The sequence below is a fragment of the Vanessa atalanta genome, chromosome 15 (assembly GCF_905147765.1).
Source record: "Vanessa atalanta chromosome 15, ilVanAtal1.2, whole genome shotgun sequence".
Taxonomy (NCBI): domain Eukaryota; kingdom Metazoa; phylum Arthropoda; class Insecta; order Lepidoptera; family Nymphalidae; genus Vanessa; species Vanessa atalanta.
Window position 1 is genome coordinate 10,244,469 of NC_061885.1, and position 15,762 is coordinate 10,260,230.

General features: G+C 31.9%; 1 protein-coding gene and 6 non-coding genes across 7 annotated transcripts; all 7 read right to left on the reverse strand.

The window, feature by feature from the left end:
• Positions 1-686: 686 nt before the first annotated feature.
• On the reverse strand, positions 687-759 carry Trnav-cac. The gene has a single exon. It is a non-coding gene; the product is annotated as a tRNA-Val (tRNA).
• Positions 760-855: 96 nt separating this feature from the next.
• Trnav-uac lies at positions 856-928 on the reverse strand. The gene has a single exon. It is a non-coding gene; the product is annotated as a tRNA-Val (tRNA).
• Positions 929-2,142: 1,214 nt separating this feature from the next.
• Trnav-aac lies at positions 2,143-2,215 on the reverse strand. Its single transcript has one exon. It is a non-coding gene; the product is annotated as a tRNA-Val (tRNA).
• Positions 2,216-2,310: 95 nt separating this feature from the next.
• On the reverse strand, positions 2,311-2,383 carry Trnav-aac. Its single transcript has one exon. It is a non-coding gene; the product is annotated as a tRNA-Val (tRNA).
• A 96-nt stretch (positions 2,384-2,479) lies between these two features.
• Positions 2,480-2,552, reverse strand: Trnav-aac. The gene has a single exon. It is a non-coding gene; the product is annotated as a tRNA-Val (tRNA).
• Positions 2,553-2,801: 249 nt separating this feature from the next.
• Positions 2,802-2,874, reverse strand: Trnav-uac. The gene has a single exon. It is a non-coding gene; the product is annotated as a tRNA-Val (tRNA).
• Positions 2,875-12,384: 9,510 nt separating this feature from the next.
• Positions 12,385-14,230, reverse strand: LOC125069384 (prolactin-releasing peptide receptor-like). Its single transcript, XM_047678865.1, has 2 exons — positions 12,890-14,230; positions 12,385-12,593 (listed from the first exon to the last, which is right to left on the reverse strand). Exon 1 carries the CDS (start codon positions 14,228-14,230, stop codon positions 12,905-12,907), a length of 1,326 nt encoding a protein of 441 aa, XP_047534821.1. The 3' UTR covers positions 12,385-12,593; positions 12,890-12,904.
• Positions 14,231-15,762: the final 1,532 nt, after the last annotated feature.

A 15,762-nucleotide genomic window follows, 5' to 3' on the forward strand; every position in this document is an offset into this window, starting at 1 on the left:
TCCTAACCGTTCTATGATGGGAATTTTATTAGAAACTTTTTGCTTTGTAATTAAATAATTTATGATTAAATAGCTTTTGTTCACAGCCCAAAGATAAGGTCGATTGTGTGGTTAAACGATTTCACGAAAAGAAGACAGATTATATTCCGCTTTGTATAAAATCCGATCGCTTGACTTCATTTAGAACAAAATACAACTAACAGACAAACAAAAAAATAATAATTTTGTTACAAAACAAAAATTTTGATTACACTCAAAATATTGTAATGTATTTTTTATGATTTTTCTTTACTCTCAATAATACTTGGTTACAAAGTTTTCTCTGTCTCGGAGAAGCTTGGAAAATTATTCCACCACTGTCTATTGAAGGCTTTATTTTATTACGGAATATATTAAACTCAATGTTTTTCTACACCAACAAGATTATGAATTCTTCTACGTGTTAGACAAAAGTGATAATCGCTACACAACAGAAGTTTTTAAACTTATCCGTGTAAATCTAAAAACTAATTAAATCTTGATTACCCAGAAGTAAACTATAAATATAAATAAAAAAAATTAAGATAAACAAAAACATGATGTTTCCACCCGATACAAGAATCACTATTTCAAATTTGCAATAGGTTAAATATTACTATACAGAACCCAAAACCAAAAAACTGTCTGTTTTTGGTAGACAAAAGTAATGTTTCCGCCCGGAATCGAACCGGGAGCCTTCAGGGTGTGAGGCAGATGTGATAACCGCTACACCACGGAAACTTCAAGAATGAGAAGTCTAAATATAAAAAATATTTGAATAGTGCGATACAGACCAAAAAGAAATAAAAACTGACAGGCTTCGATTAATTAAAGAAAAGTTTCCGCCCGGGTTCGAACCGGGGGCCTTCTGCGTGTAAGGCAGATGTGATAACCGCTACACCACGGAAACTTCCAGAATGACTAGTTTAAAATTGAAGATTGCTTAACTATTGCAACATCTAACAAAAAGAAGTAAAAAGCTTCCGTGGTATAGTGGTTATCACATCTGCATAACATGCAGAAGGCCCGCGGTTATATCCCGGGTGGAAACATCGTTTTGGACAACCGAAGCCTGACAATTCTATCCGTGTCTTTAAGCTTTGTGTACTAGTCTGTGTGTGTAATTAATTCTACATTTTATAAATGATATATGATTTTTTATATCTAATCAAGCACCTGAAAAATCAGTGATGCCCAGGTTTGAACCCAAAAGCTTTATGTACTAGGAAAGGAATAATTGATAAGATATAAATTGAAAGACTTATTTTAAAAAACGTTTTCTTGTGGTAATTGTATTTTATCAACATGTTCAAACATTGCGATTTATTTCAGAAGACCAATGACGTCATCAGTCTGTTCACGTGAGTACACGTTTTTGTAACATGATACATGTTTATCGTCATTTACTCCAAACTAAAAGCCTGACAGTTAAATCCCGATAATTAAAGGAATTTATATTGTAGCACCGCACAATTACCACGTTAATGAACACAAACTATTTTGATCATGATATTATATTAATTAATGCAGTTTTAAAAAGTTTAATTATAATGGTCGCTGAAGTAGTATAAAGCTAAGTTACTCGTGTAATTTCAATTTCATAGGTATAACAGATTATAAAAAAATCGCATAGTGCTCCGATAAGTGGTATAGCCTTTTAAATTTCATTTTATTACTGTAATATAACTCTTAACCGTTCTATGATAGGAATTTTATTTGAAATGTTTGTATTGTACAAAAAGTCTAAAAAAGATTACTTGATATTTTATTTAAAGTTAAAACTACATAACGCTGTCAATCAAACAAACAGAATAAGATTTCCCAGTATATTTTATTTACTTGAAATTGAATGGCAATGTCGCGCATCGACCTAAGGAATATGTCGGAAGAAAGTGCCATGGTATGCTTGTACCTGGAACTTGGCCTCTCGGGCGTCCAAAGCAGCGATGGCTGGATATTGTGAAGCAGATGAGAGCCAATGTACTAAAAAAGGATGACGCTAGAGACCGTGTACAGTGCAGTAGACTTAATATACCCTGAGCAAAAGTCAGGATTAATAAAAAGCCAGACATAAGAATACAACACAAAGAAATAAAAACGGACAGGTTTGTTAGATAAAAGTAATGTTTCCGCCCGGGGTCGAACCGGGGGCCTTCTGCGTGTTAGGCAGATGTGATAACCGCTACACCACGGAAACTTCCAGAGTAACTGGCTTAAATTTAAAAATCTTTTAAATACTGCTACAAAGAACACAAAAAAATAAAAACTGACAGGTTTGTTAGATAAAAGTAATGTTTCCGCCCGGGGTCGAACCGGGGGCCTTCTGCGTGTTAGGCAGATGTGATAACCGCTACACCACGGAAACTTCCAGAGTGACTGGCTTAAATTTAAAAATCTTTTAAATATTGCTACAAAGAACACAAAGAAATAAAAACTAACAGGCTTCGATAGACAAAAGTTATGTTTCCGCCCGGGGTCGAACCGGGGACCTTCTGCGTGTTAGGCAGATGTGATAACCGCTACACCACGGAAACTTCGAGAATGACTAGCTTAAATTTGAAAATCGTTTAAATATTGCTACAAAGAACACAAGAAATAACACTAGATTAACGAGAAGTAAGTTCTAGTAGTAGTTGTTGACCTGTATATACTACTGACTGTAAATTGTATAAATAGAGTAAAATTTTGTAAACCGTAGACAAGTATTATATATTTATTAGAATGAAAAATCTTATATCGTTTACCAGGTGTCATGATTGCTAAGCTTCGGCAGACAAAAACAATGTTTCCGCCCGGGATCGAACCGAGGACCTTCTGCGTGTAAGGCAGATGTGATAACCGCTACACTACGGAAACTTCCAGTTGCGTTATTTAAATCTGAAAGTTATCAAATATTGCTTATCAAGAATCAAAGATGTACAACAATAATAACAAATATACCAACTCCAAGCCGGACTAGTCACCCATCACCGCCTCCCAGAGAAACGGTCCCGGAGATATGCTCCCATAGCCTCCTAAGCTAAGAAGGCACCCCATGGTATCGGAGTACCTCCTTCATATTTTCGAAGGGAAAACTATTGAAAACGTTCACATTCCACAATTTAAGGGACTGTTTGCTGCTTTTCTTAGGATACCGTTCGGACTAAGCACAGCGCACTCACATACCACACAGCGCAGTTTCCGGTATATTCCGCCGATTTGTGCCCATACAAATCACTTGAAAAATCAGTAATGTCAAATTTTGTACCAACAAACTTGGGGAAAAGCCACGTGTAACGTAACTCAGTTATCAAAGATTTACTAGATGATTCGGCTCTTGTTATAGATGAATAACCTCAAAAATAAATCTTTTTGTCGGAAATTGTGACGTTAGAACGTTTCTTTTATCTTTTTTATATTGTATCAATAATGAAGAATCCGAAAAAATCCGAAAGAAGAGAAAATAAAAAAAACTGAATGACTTCGATTAACGGAAGCAATGTATCTGCCCGGGTTCGAACCGCAGGCCGTCTGCGTGCAAGGCAAGCGTGATAACTACACCATGGAAACTTCCAAAATGACTAGCTTAAGCTTAGTATTAAATATAACTTGATCAAAACGAAAAAAGGTAGAGCACTATATAGTCATGCATATGCATAGACAAAACAAATCTTAATAAGGGGCCTTCGCTTGTAATACAGAGAAGTTTCAAGAGTAAATCTCATAGTAATGAAACATTTAAAGCTGATCGTTTGCCATGCTATAAATGCTGTCTTTATATTAATAAATCCTTATGAACATTTAATAATTGTCATTTATATTGTCATTAGTAGGTCAACCGTTTTGGAAAGAAATATCTTCACTACCATGTGAGCAAAGACGATGAAAATGCTATTATTATTTTTGAAGTGATAACTTCTTATGGGAGGGTAAACCGCTTCGTTACGTAACGCGTTACGGCGCCAGTGTGTCTGGCTTCCCTTTCTTTTATGCATACAATAATGATACTAATAACGTAGATACACGAAATTCTAATGTACATATTCAAGATTTTTAAATAAGAATAAAATATATTTTATAATCAATAAAATATTTGATTGATACCTTTCCTTACATTATCATACATAAAATTTAAGTAATAACCTAAGCTTTTCTCAAGTTAAGCAATTTCACTACTAAATAGTTCAACTTAGATTAGTTTAAGTTATCACGTGTTTTGTAATTATTTTATTTTTGGATTTAATGACTTTTGTGATTATTTATTATTTATTAATTTAATGATATTATTCAAAAGTTTTTTTTTGAACATTATGATTATGCATATATTTATATTATATATATTTATTGTTATCTGTGTATTGTGTAATATACACATGTATGTATTATATTATGACTTAAATTACTGTACCCTTCCCATATATGTAAATAGTATGATCCTCTGCCCAAAGGTTGCCTGGAAGAGATCGCTGCTTAGCGATAAGGCCGCCTGTTGCACCTCATGCAACTTCGTGTAGCAATAATGTAATTTTTAGTTTTAAGTTTGGGTGCAATAAAGGATACATAATAATAATAATAATAAGTTGCAATTAAATTAATCAAATATTTATACGTATATTTCATAAATAATTTCTTTTTTAATTATTTTTTGGATAATATATAAAGTTATATGAATTGTCAAAGGCATGTTGTAATCTAATATAAATATGTACCCTCATTGATTACTAGTACTAAAATGCATATGAACTTCACAATAAAAGTGTATTAATACATCGTTTATTTATATTATATGTAAAAAATAATCCTTTCAGACTTAATCTACTTTCACAACTGGTTGTTTTTGTGATATATAATACGGTATTCAAAATTTATTTCCTCATAAAAGTCATAAAATCTAGTTTAAATGGTTATTAGCCTAAAAAGGCTACGTGCTTGCAACCGTGTGACAACAAACACGTGTCCCTAACAAGTTTACACGTTGTTTGCGTCACCTCGACTAACCAAGTTTCATTCCACCAGTAGGCCGAAATAAGGTTAAAGTTTTATTTGTGTTTCCTATGATTGAATAATGTAAAGAGTATGGGTCTGTATCTAAATTTCCTTGGTAATATTATGAGATAAATAGTACGTGAGTTTTTTAGGTTGATCCTTCAGATCTTCCACGTAGCAATAGGATCGCAATTTTTTGCATAGAGAGTAAGGAAAAGAGCGAGAAAGAAAACCAGAAATAGTACGACTTGTCACTGCAAAACTATGAGTAATATACATATTAATCATTACAATAAATTTACTGAAAGGCAAAGTAGTCAAGGAGAGCCGAGTTGGCCCAATGGTTAGAACGCGTGCATCTTAACCGATGATAGCGGGTTCAAACTCAGACAAGCGCTACTGAATTTTTAGGTGCTTAATTTATGTTAATTATTCATCTCGTGCTCTACAGTAAAGGTAAACTTCTTAATGACCAGCATGTGTCTAATTTCAACCCGCATTGAAGCAGCGTGGTGGAATATGCTCCGGACCGTCTCCTCAAACGGAGAGGAGGCCTTAGCCCAGCTTAGGAAATTTACAGGCTAATGTAAAGTAATTCAAGTAATAAGTACCTAAAATTGTAATCGTACCTACAGTCAAATTTGAAATTTTAGCTTTTGGTTCGCTCTTTATCAAGAGTAGAGTCTATCAAAAATATCAACATAGTTGTTCGCTGAATGTTCATACTGCCGACAAGAACTGTCTCTTCACAAGTTCGTTATAGCTACAAGAGCTATCAAAAAAAAAAAACGCGCTCAGCGACACTCGTGTGACGTCAAAATACTCGCCGAGAGATTCAGTTGGGAGTTACGCACTTATCTATATTGTTGCTAATATGAATATAGAACAACTATTGCCAAATATTATCATAGTATTTGTATAGTGTCAGGAACTAACTTAGCGCCCGTCACAATGGCACACTGGCTTATAACTTAACGACAAAAATATCGGAAGTACACTCTCGTTTCTCGCTGATCGTTAGCGGCGAGACAGCTGCCATACAGAGACGAAAGAGTAGAAGGACAGATTTGGAACGATGCAGCGATCAATTATAATCAATTTGGCTCAGCTCAAATATAAATCTTAAAAACGACTTTCAAAATAAATACAAAATTCTCATGACCAAATTTTACTCACGGCAACCTAACTGCATGGAAAATTTAAATTACTCAAGTGTATGTGCACGAAGCCGAAATCCGACGCGTTTGGATATATCCCCTATATATTACCTCGGAAATTTTTACTCGTGAAAAACTATCACCTTCATTTTTTATTATAATGAATACAATCACATAATGTGCACAAATATGCCGCGCAGAGTGCTCTTGTAAACGCATTCCAAGAGAATCGCATTCTATGATTAAGGAGAGCAATATAATATGATTTAGTAGACTATAACGTGAAGGCTGTAATAAAGCTAGCATAACATACATCAAATAATAACAATACAATTAGTATATATTTCTATTTTAACCCAGGCCTGACCTTTGAAACGGTGTGATAAAAATTTGTTCCAATACAAACGCAATTTAAACGAACACAAGTTAAAGGTAAAGTTATAAATTATAGTATACAATACCAGTAATTGTTAGTAGTATACAAATAATATTATGCACTAACGACGGTTTCCTCGGGAAAATTTACAACGGCTAAAGGTGTTCTCATAACATCGCAAAGAATTTATCGACACGATATTGTTGCAGCAATAATTTAAGCGTAAATAATTTATTGAGAACAGATTTGTTTTTTTTTTTTTTTTTTTTTTTTTTTTTTTTTTTTTTTTTTTTTTTTTTTTTTTTTTTTTTTTTTTTTTTTTTTTCATTTGCTGGATATTTTTATGTAAGGATTTATGTTATCTCAGTTTAATCTATACTAGTATCATAAATGCGAAAACTATCACTGCTAAACCAATGAAGCGAATTTGATAAAATTTGGTATGAAATTAGAACTTGTTATGCCTAATATCTTGCAGCTACCCTACTGAAACTAGTGTGCTATAAATATATACTGACACACCATTGATAGCTCACAAGAAATTGGTCTGATATGTATATATGATTTCAATGTATGATTCAATATAGCAAATGTGTCTCGAGTTCTATTTGGATTATACAAAATGAAAATGCCAGCGTGTTCAACCGTACATACTCCCAAGCTGCCTCGTTGTATCTTGGCACTGGCTTATTCGCTCTCTATCTCAAATCTACTAATATAATGCAGCGAGATTCCCGAGATGATAGTTTATGTGCAATATCTTTCCATATAGACCTGTATTGAGCTTACCTTACCTAGCCACAAATATATATTTGCCTGCATAGCTGTAATCTTTCATAAAGATATGTTAAAATGATTAAGTGTATGATTTTATTTTTCTATTATGCACATTTTTCTCACTTTAATTAAGATCTTAATGTTATTATACCGCTCTAGGAATAAATGTAATGAGTTGTTATACAACTTTAAATATCAATGCCAGATTCTGCCCTAACCTATTCGTAATAAACTGGTGTCCGTTCACTAAAACATAAACATACTAAACTTATTTTTCACGAAATTGCACAATTTGACATCTTGTATTAAATTCTCACATTGAGAGATAACGTATAGTTCTTTCATTCTATTCTATCGCGCAACACCTTTATAATTTGAATTGCTTGTAGTTTGAAGCTTAAACTACCAGCAAATATCATTCCGAAGTACTATACGTCAGACTGTCTACAGTATTTACAATCGATTACGTGATCTGCTTAAGAAAAGGAAGCTTGTGGAAGAAACTGCAAGTAATGGTTCCGACAATATGCAGTGATGGATTATGCTCCCTGGGTGTTCTTCATTGTACGAGGAGAAAAGGTATTTTAGTAGAGGGAAATTTTCGAGTTATAACTCACTTAATTATAGTGACTGTCGCCTTAGTTCAGTAGGATACAAGATTCGAAGGTTCTAGATTCTAATTTCGAAAATTGTCTAAAATAAAAAGGTTTTTTCGTCAATAAGCTCTCAATTATAGGCTGGAATTGGGAAGTGACAGTATTATCATTTCATGCCGCAAATATCAAGTGAAATCGTTGGTTCTGCATCCGAATTTTCCCACTGCGGTGCACATGTCTCCTTTTGAGGAGAAGTACCTCTCCTTTCGATGTTTGGAACTTATTCCACCACACTGCACTAATAAGGTTTTATGGATATAGATGTTGCAGAATTGAATTAAACACTTGCGTGGTTCACGATGTTTTTCTTCGCCGTCGAACACGAAACAAGAAGTAAACATAAACTTATTTATATAATCGTGAACCAGCTAACTTTGTCAACTCCAACGACATTTATTACGTTCGTCGACAGGAAGTACATACCTCTGCTTTCCCGCCTGTTTTGTAATTATTTTCTGCTATCAGTAACAACTGTTCTATTTCCTTAAGAATTTATTTAAATAACACTAAATGTTATTTACGAAGCCGATCGAGATTAAATGCCTATTATAGATAATGTTTTTATTTTTTAATAATCTAAGTACTTCTAATACATTAATTCCACCTTAATATATCTTTATATCATAACATCCATTCACTGAAATTCATCATATAAAAAAAATATTTATATTTTTAATTAAAGTTCATTAGGGGGTAAAATAACAAGCCCAAGGGACAATGTAATATATTTATTAACTACATGATAAGTCATGCAAATCATTTAAAATCTATTATTTAAAACATCAAAACTTTAAGTACGAAACCTTCTAATAAATAGAATAACGTATTGCTATATTTTACATCACATTTCTTATTTTAAATACATAAGTAATCCAATGAAAGAATATTTTAAAATTAGAACATACACGTTAAAAATATTTTTTTTATACAAATATATATTTGTCTCTTTCAAACAACAATATTTTTAAACGGTGAAACTGACTATATGTAAATATTAAAAAGTGTTGCCATTTTTTAATTAAATTAAATATTTATGTCGTAGATGTTTTCTTTATGTTTTAATATAATATTATTAAATATATATGTATTATGAAGTTGTATAAATGTTCACAACAAATATAACTTTAAATTAAATATTATTTTATTATTACAAATATACGATAGTAGAAATCCGATCCACAACAATTATTTCTTTGAGTTGAGTTCCAATAAGAATAAGGCAACAAAAGTTTCAACAATTTAATGAAATTTATTGTATCAACTTTTATTGATACAATTTAAATATAAATTTTTTTTTTTTATTTCATTACGTAACATGTAATTTGGTCAACTAAAGTCACCAATTTTCGTACATAAAATCGGAAATAATTGATAGTTTATAATATGACATTGTTCTATCTACTACTGGTTCTTATAATAAATCTACAATATGAACTACCTTAGTAAAATAAAAAAAAATTGAATAGCTCGTGTCATTTTTAAATGGATTGTGACCTTGAATTTTAGTTTTACCCTAATCATCAAACGATACAATTAATTTATACGAGTTGATAGGTTTAATAAAGTACTAATTATCTGAATGAACTACATTTATAAATTTTTGAAAAATTATCTAAAATGATAAATTCATCAGCTCACTTAATTAATGAAAAGGGTTTGTGCATGCCTGTCTGGGTAAGTGTGGGTAACTTACCCAGATTCTTATCAAATATTCTATCACCAAACAGTTATAGTTGTGGTCTAGTTTGAAGGATGAGTGAAATAATGTTACTACAGGCACAATGGACAAAACATCTTAACTACAAAGTTTGGTTGGTACAGCACAAATGTCCATGGGCGCTGGTGACCACATCAAGTGGCCAATTTTATAAACATATATATATCATCAGATATGGATTGACCAAAGGAGTTAATAGTGCTTTAAAGATTGTAAGTGCAATAAGGTATAGAAACCCGACACAGAAAAATCCACAACTCGGTTGTACGTATTATGAACCAGCTTGCAAAGCGCTTGGCCAGTATAATTACTAAAATATATTTAATAAACAATTAAACAAGTAACTGTACGTCTGGAATCATTCGCAGCTTGTAGCTATAGATAATTAAAACATATTTAATTAAATTATTATCTTCACCTTTTAGCAATAGGGTACAAATTATAGACACAGGTAGACAGGTGCGGTCATTATTAAACATTCAACTCAAATTTTAAGACAAACATAAACGTGAAAACGTAACCAACAAACAAATATATCGACCAGTATCCTTCAGTTTTGGTAGGTTTAAAAATATCCTACAGTCTATATAAAAAAATAAGATGTATTATATAAAATACTAATATTAAATATTTACGTGAATACAATTACGTATTGTAAAATTTAACTTTTCTAGAAATCTTATAAATACGAATATTCTTAAATAATACTTTTTTTGCCATTTATTTAATTACATATCTATAGAAATATCGAAATAATATGTTTGTATCTTCAAAACATTAGTGAATAAATTTAAAGTGTGCGTTGGTTATCTATTAAAAATATTATTAAGTCCTTCGTGTATATGTAACTATTAAATCTATGTGCAAGAACAAGTAATATCTTTGATCAATTTAAAATACTTAATAATATACTCTAATTTTAAATTTCATAAGATAAAATTTTATTACAAAATACGTAAGATTGAATTTACAGATCTATTCATTCACGACGGCGAAGAACAACCAAATTACATCCCCCCTTTGCGTGCATTCGTTGAGTGACAATTGTGCTTACATGTCTTTGTAAACATAACTAATATGATAAGTCTTCGTGATTGAACAGATCTATACCTATAAACGTTTAGGGGTGATTAGTTACACAATGCCATCTTCTTCTTTCTCATATCCTACCAATGGCGTAAGAAAGAGAATAATACCCGCTATGATTGTAAGCAAGTCTGCAAATTCTTACTGCTGGGAAAAATCTGCTTCATTACATCTTATAAGCATCAATAATAGCATATTTAAATATCTCTAAATATATGGCTCTCTTTCACTCCAAATCATATATGTCTTCTATTGCATGTTACCTATCGATTTATTATCGAAACCTTAAAAGTTTTCATACGAATGCTTACAGTTTTTAGCTTGGACAAAATTTTGGACTAACAATAGTACTAAGACAATTAAAATAATATAAAATCCGGCCTTACTGATAAAAAAAGTCTAGCGGGTAGTCAAACATATATTCCTCTCTTTCTATCATCATTGATTTGACATTCGAAAGAAAGAGAGAATATTATTTATAAATACCTACTTTAATAAATATAATGTCATATGAATACTTACATATGAAACTTTTTAAAAGTGTAGTGATTACTCATACTCATATTATTAAATGTCATTATTAATCTCGTAACATAAATTCTTTAAATTATTAAATTCATGAACTATAATTTCACAGCTTCAAATACATTTTAGACGATTATTATATAAAATACCTGAAAATTTTAAATTAATTCTTAATACTAATCCTTAATAAATGTTATAATAAGCGTTATTTTTTTTTTAGTTAATTTTAAAGACAATAAATTGTTGAGGAGAAAAAAGGACATCAGCTTAATACAGCTGACAGACGTAAATCTCCCCTTTACCTTGTAAACGTTTCCCTTAGACGTTACTAAAAACGTTGCATTCAAATTCAACTTTAAATTTTCACTCCCAAAAAACTGCTCCAAAGGTCAAATCATGACTTGTCAAAATGTTTTTAAGTGACGTTATTACTATTCTTAATATTTTTTAGATTAATTGAAATTATAAATTTTACAAGTTTATACAATTAATAATTTTAAAAAAAACTTGCAGTGCTAATCTGAAAGAAATAATTTCGTATCTCATTCGTACAATGTCAGAAATCTACATAAGGTTATATGTTATTCTGATGCGTTTAGTCCGGCCCCTCGCCGGAAGCATTCGCCTGTAGACGAATTCTCAAAATTATATCTTAGATCGTTACATTACAGGCGATTGCTCTTCTGGGAGCCCTTAGCGTTTAAATTACAAACAATGAGACTCTCTGACTCATCACGATGTGTGTTCCGTGATGAGTTTCGATTTTGTTCTTACAGAATAGCACAACTGGGTTAATCGCTGTTTGAAAATTCACAATCGAAAGTGATACATAGAAAATGAATTAGTGGGATTAACGAATCCCTATTCAGTCACTGATATTTTTCCAGCATAAAAATTATAACATTTATAATGATATTTATTTACGGTATTTTAAATGTATAAGTGAATTTAAAAGGAATAATTAGATGTTCTTATAGGAACAGGTTTAGTATGGCTCTCTAGTCATAAGTTATGATACTCGTAGATACTCTATCTACATAATTATTACTAACATTTGTCGGACACGATTCAAGGTGATTGGCAGTGGTGCAGATTAAGGACCTATTAAATGTGCTTAAGTTATATCTATAAGAAAATCTATTTTCGACTATAAGAGATCATCAAAATTCATAAGCGTATTGAAGTTTCATAGTCGTCAAAATTACAATAGCAAAGAACCGGTACAAAAAATATCCTCCAAAAATATTGGCTTCTCTTGAGTCTTCGCTCAAAGTTACTTCGCTGTCTCAAACTTGGGAACGTTGCCAGTGCCGCGCCTGAAAACAAATAATTTTCACATCTCTTGCCTAAAATTTAAATACAAAACTTACTTTTTTATTTGTTCTTAATAAATTTAATATTGTAGGCTAATTACTTAGTAAATAATTAATACTTGTTGAAAAGAACAGGTACCTGAAATAACAATTAGTAGGTAATAATATTTACCTACATTCTGTATTAATACTATATTTACGCTTGCCTGCCTTTTCATGCTGATATTTTGATAAGTGCTCGTAAGAAAATACTTGAAAAAATATTTTATGTGAAAGGTTCAAAAAGGTCATTATCTTACCCATGAAATCAAACGTTAGAATTGACTCTGTGACGGTGTATCAAACGACTCCTCATTGATGAGCCTCAGTTTAACAGACTCTCTTCTTAAATTGTAGCTTGTAGATATGTGACAATGCTTCACATCCACGTTTAGCAAATCTTCATTTAATTCGACGCCACTCTTTTCGACGTCGGCCGCCGCGCTCGGTTTCCTTTTGTGTCTAAACGAAGGCGCTCTTTGGGAACTCGACCCTACATAACTATCAGTTGCCGTGTTCCCATTAAACGTCTTTTCCGATTGACACGCACCTAATTGCTCCAGTGGAATGTTGCTTCGCAGTTGCGCGCTTGTGTCAATACAAGGTATCAACTGTTTAAACTCTTTCCTAAAGTTCTCGTTCATCCACGCGTAAATAAATGGGTTGTAGCACGTTGAGGACATTGCAACCACGTGACACAGGAAAAATACGAGAAAATAGTACTTAGAGTGGATAGCGTATATGTAATAATCATTATAAAGATTTGTTACGTTTAATGGCAACCAAGATAGTCCAAAAATAGTAACCATCGCGATAAGCATTTGGTTTGTACGTCGTTTTCTATTTTTATCGAATTCCTCCTTTCTAGTATTCTTGCTGGCAGCCTTCGCTTTCGCCCTGTCATTCAATTTGAAACTAACACAGGTGTAGCAGAAAGCGATTACGGTGAACGGTAAGACAAATTGTAGGATCGATGTCACCGAGCCGAAGATTCTCCTCATCCTTTCCGTTGGCCAAGTTTCCTCGCAAAATCTTCCGATATCTAAATCGTAATAAGTCATAAATATCGCATAGGGAAGCGTAACTGTTATAGAAAATGTCCATATCATTATAATGACTGTGATACACGTTTCGATTTTCATTCTCGGTCGGAACGGATATATAATTACGAAAAATCTGTCAATCGCTATAGACATAAGTGTCAAAGTTGATATGTATACACTGCACCCTTGTGCAGAAGGCATCATGTGACACAAGAGTGAGCCCCAGCTCCACGAGCCGCGAAATGAATACAAAGGTGTGAATGGAACTGCAAATACGCACAATAATATATCAGATAATGCTAAATTCGTTATGAATAGATTCGTGACAGTCTGCATTGCTTTATTTCTTATTACGACGAAGCATACTATAACGTTTCCGAGCAAACCTAAGACGAAGATAATTGTGTAAATCACGCAAAAGAATGCTTGGATCCATTTGTTATCTATGATGTTTTCGTATCCGGGTATTTGTGGAGAGGGCGAAGCTGCATTCGATTCATTTCTAAACTTGTCCGTTACATTGAGCGCGTACGGATAACTAAGAGTCGTTTCGTTCATCGTTTTAAGCGGGTATATTTTCCTGTAATAGATGATAGTATTTCCTCCGCTGTCAGCTTTAAGAGCACCGCTGAGATTAAACGTCTGACCTGTAACAAAATTATACTATTTAAAAGAATTATATTTTGTTGAAACACAAGAACACTTTTTTCCTTCTAATAAAACACAAACACTTAAACAAACTAAGAAACAAAAGACACAGCCTGTATACACTAGGCTTATTGCGTAATAATGTCTGTCTAAGTAATATTAAAAACGTGACTTGATTTTGCATTACTAAAATTTCATTACCGAAGGCTTGGGCTCGCTTCCTTTCATTTGCTAATACATTAAAATTTTAATTGAATTTAAAATAAATTTCATTCGCTTCTCAAATAAAAAAATAACACTTTTTAAACTGAATGCCCCACGAGATAAAGCATTGTTCTATACAAAAAACTTAAACTAAATTAACAGTTTATGTTAATAAAATTAATTTTGTGCCCGACGTTCAGAAAATGTGGTGAGAAAACAAGTGTCTTTTTAATTAGCTAATTGCATATTCACCAAACCTATAGTGTAATAAGTTCCAAGCCTTCTCCTCAAAAGGAACCTTTGCCCTACAGCGGGACATTCAGAGACTGTTACATTATTTTTTATTAATTTTACAAATAAATTATATGTAACCTACTTTCTAACCGAAACACAATAAATTGTAAAATACTAAAACTTAAATAGTAATAAATATACCAGTACAGAGAAAATTTTTTTTAAATTTAAGCCTTATAATTCTGAGTTTAAAATAAAATCAAATTGACAAAAATCTCCTATTTTCATTAAATCGATGACCGTCATTTTCTATTTCTAATTTTGCGCGGGAAAACATCTTTGTTTTATTTTTTAAAGCCATACGAATGACGTTCTGAAATCGAATACACTTATTTTTATAAAATCGGATACAATAACAAAATATGAGTTTATTAAATATATAATTATAATATAAATGTAACTGCATAAATAAGTATTTCTAACAATAGGTACTAAAAATGCAAATCGATATGAATTATTTTATTTATCGTTTCCCATGTAACTAGACAGTTCTTAATAGACATCAAGATCACAATTTCAATTTATTTAATAACCCCGTCCCTCCCACCCCGTCTCACCTTATCTCAACATTTCATTTAACTCCTCAAAAAAAAGAATATAGAATTTTCCAAATCAGCTACATCTCCATTAAAATCTACCAATCTAATCTAAATCGATAAATCCATCTAATAGTGATGATCATCGCAGTAATTCAATGTAACATTAAACGATCGCTTTAATTACCCGACTATGTTTTCTGTTATAAAATAAATTAATTCTCATCTACCTCGAAACTAAGTAAGTCATAATTTGCCCTACTAAAGAAACATCAAAAAATAGGGCCGCCTAGTTAATTATCATTATGAAGTATTCTATTAATTTCAAAGTTAAGTTACTTTTATAAGATAAAAAAAAATCAGCATTCATAATAAGAAATGTATCCGTATTAATTTATTCTGTGTTGA